The following is a 766-nucleotide window of genomic DNA, read 5'->3' as shown; positions in this document are numbered from 1 at the left end:
CTTCGCATGCCTCGTTCACTGCCCTGAATGCCTCGTCTCTGTCGTCGGATATCTTAACACCGAGTATGTCGGCGACTTCAGAAGCGCTATTTCCAGCCCGCTATCGACTTCCAGTGCTCTATTAAATGCCTCCTTGATTCCCAGCACCCCGCTCCCGTGCACAGGTCACATCAACATCGGCTCTAACTTTGAAAGACGATGCCATGAACTGCTCTTCGATAATTCTCTTGAAGCACTCGCCATTCGGCTCTGAATCTAAAATCCCAATGTTACTTTTTGCATGCACAAAATAGGAGAAGAGCGATCCATATTCGTCTTCTTTTCCATATGCCCATGTCTCGTACACGTCTTTGATGGACTGGCCAGACAGCTTGCTCGCCTTTGCAACAATCTGGTAGGCAAGCTTGGCCCTGGAGAAGCTGTCTCTGCACTCTTGCTTTTCCTTGTCGCTCACGCGCTTCAGGCTCAGATCCACAAACCCCTTGTCCTCTTCCACCGTTAGCACCTGGCAGACCTCCACGTTTCCAACTTTGGCTACCTGTGCTACAGTTTTGAATCTTTTCCTTGATAGCTCGCTGGCCAGTATTAGTCCGGAAATGTTGCCATATTCCAGAAGCTCCACCGCAACCACGTCGTTCTTCACAGAGGCAATCTTCCCAATGACTATTTCGCCGTCCCTTGGAAACTTGTTTTTTCTAATTCGGCATTCAAACATTGCTTAGGTATATTTTTTGAAAATTTTATTCAGACGCAAAGGTGCCAGACA

At 48.0% G+C, this 766-nt stretch overlaps 1 protein-coding gene across 1 annotated transcript; it reads right to left on the bottom strand.

Annotated features, from left to right (window-relative positions):
• Positions 1-121: 121 nt before the first annotated feature.
• VICG_02197 (uncharacterized protein) lies at positions 122-715 on the bottom strand (the record flags this gene model as incomplete). The annotated part of the gene is made up of 1 exon (XM_007605580.1): positions 122-715. One exon carries the CDS (start codon positions 713-715, stop codon positions 122-124), a length of 594 nt encoding a protein of 197 aa, XP_007605642.1.
• Positions 716-766: the final 51 nt, after the last annotated feature.

The sequence above is a fragment of the Vittaforma corneae genome (assembly GCF_000231115.1).
Source record: "Vittaforma corneae ATCC 50505 unplaced genomic scaffold supercont1.129, whole genome shotgun sequence".
Taxonomy (NCBI): Eukaryota; Fungi; Microsporidia; family Nosematidae; genus Vittaforma; species Vittaforma corneae.
The sequence above is the reverse complement of the archived record's forward strand: the minus strand, read 5'-3'. Positions and strand labels throughout refer to the sequence as shown.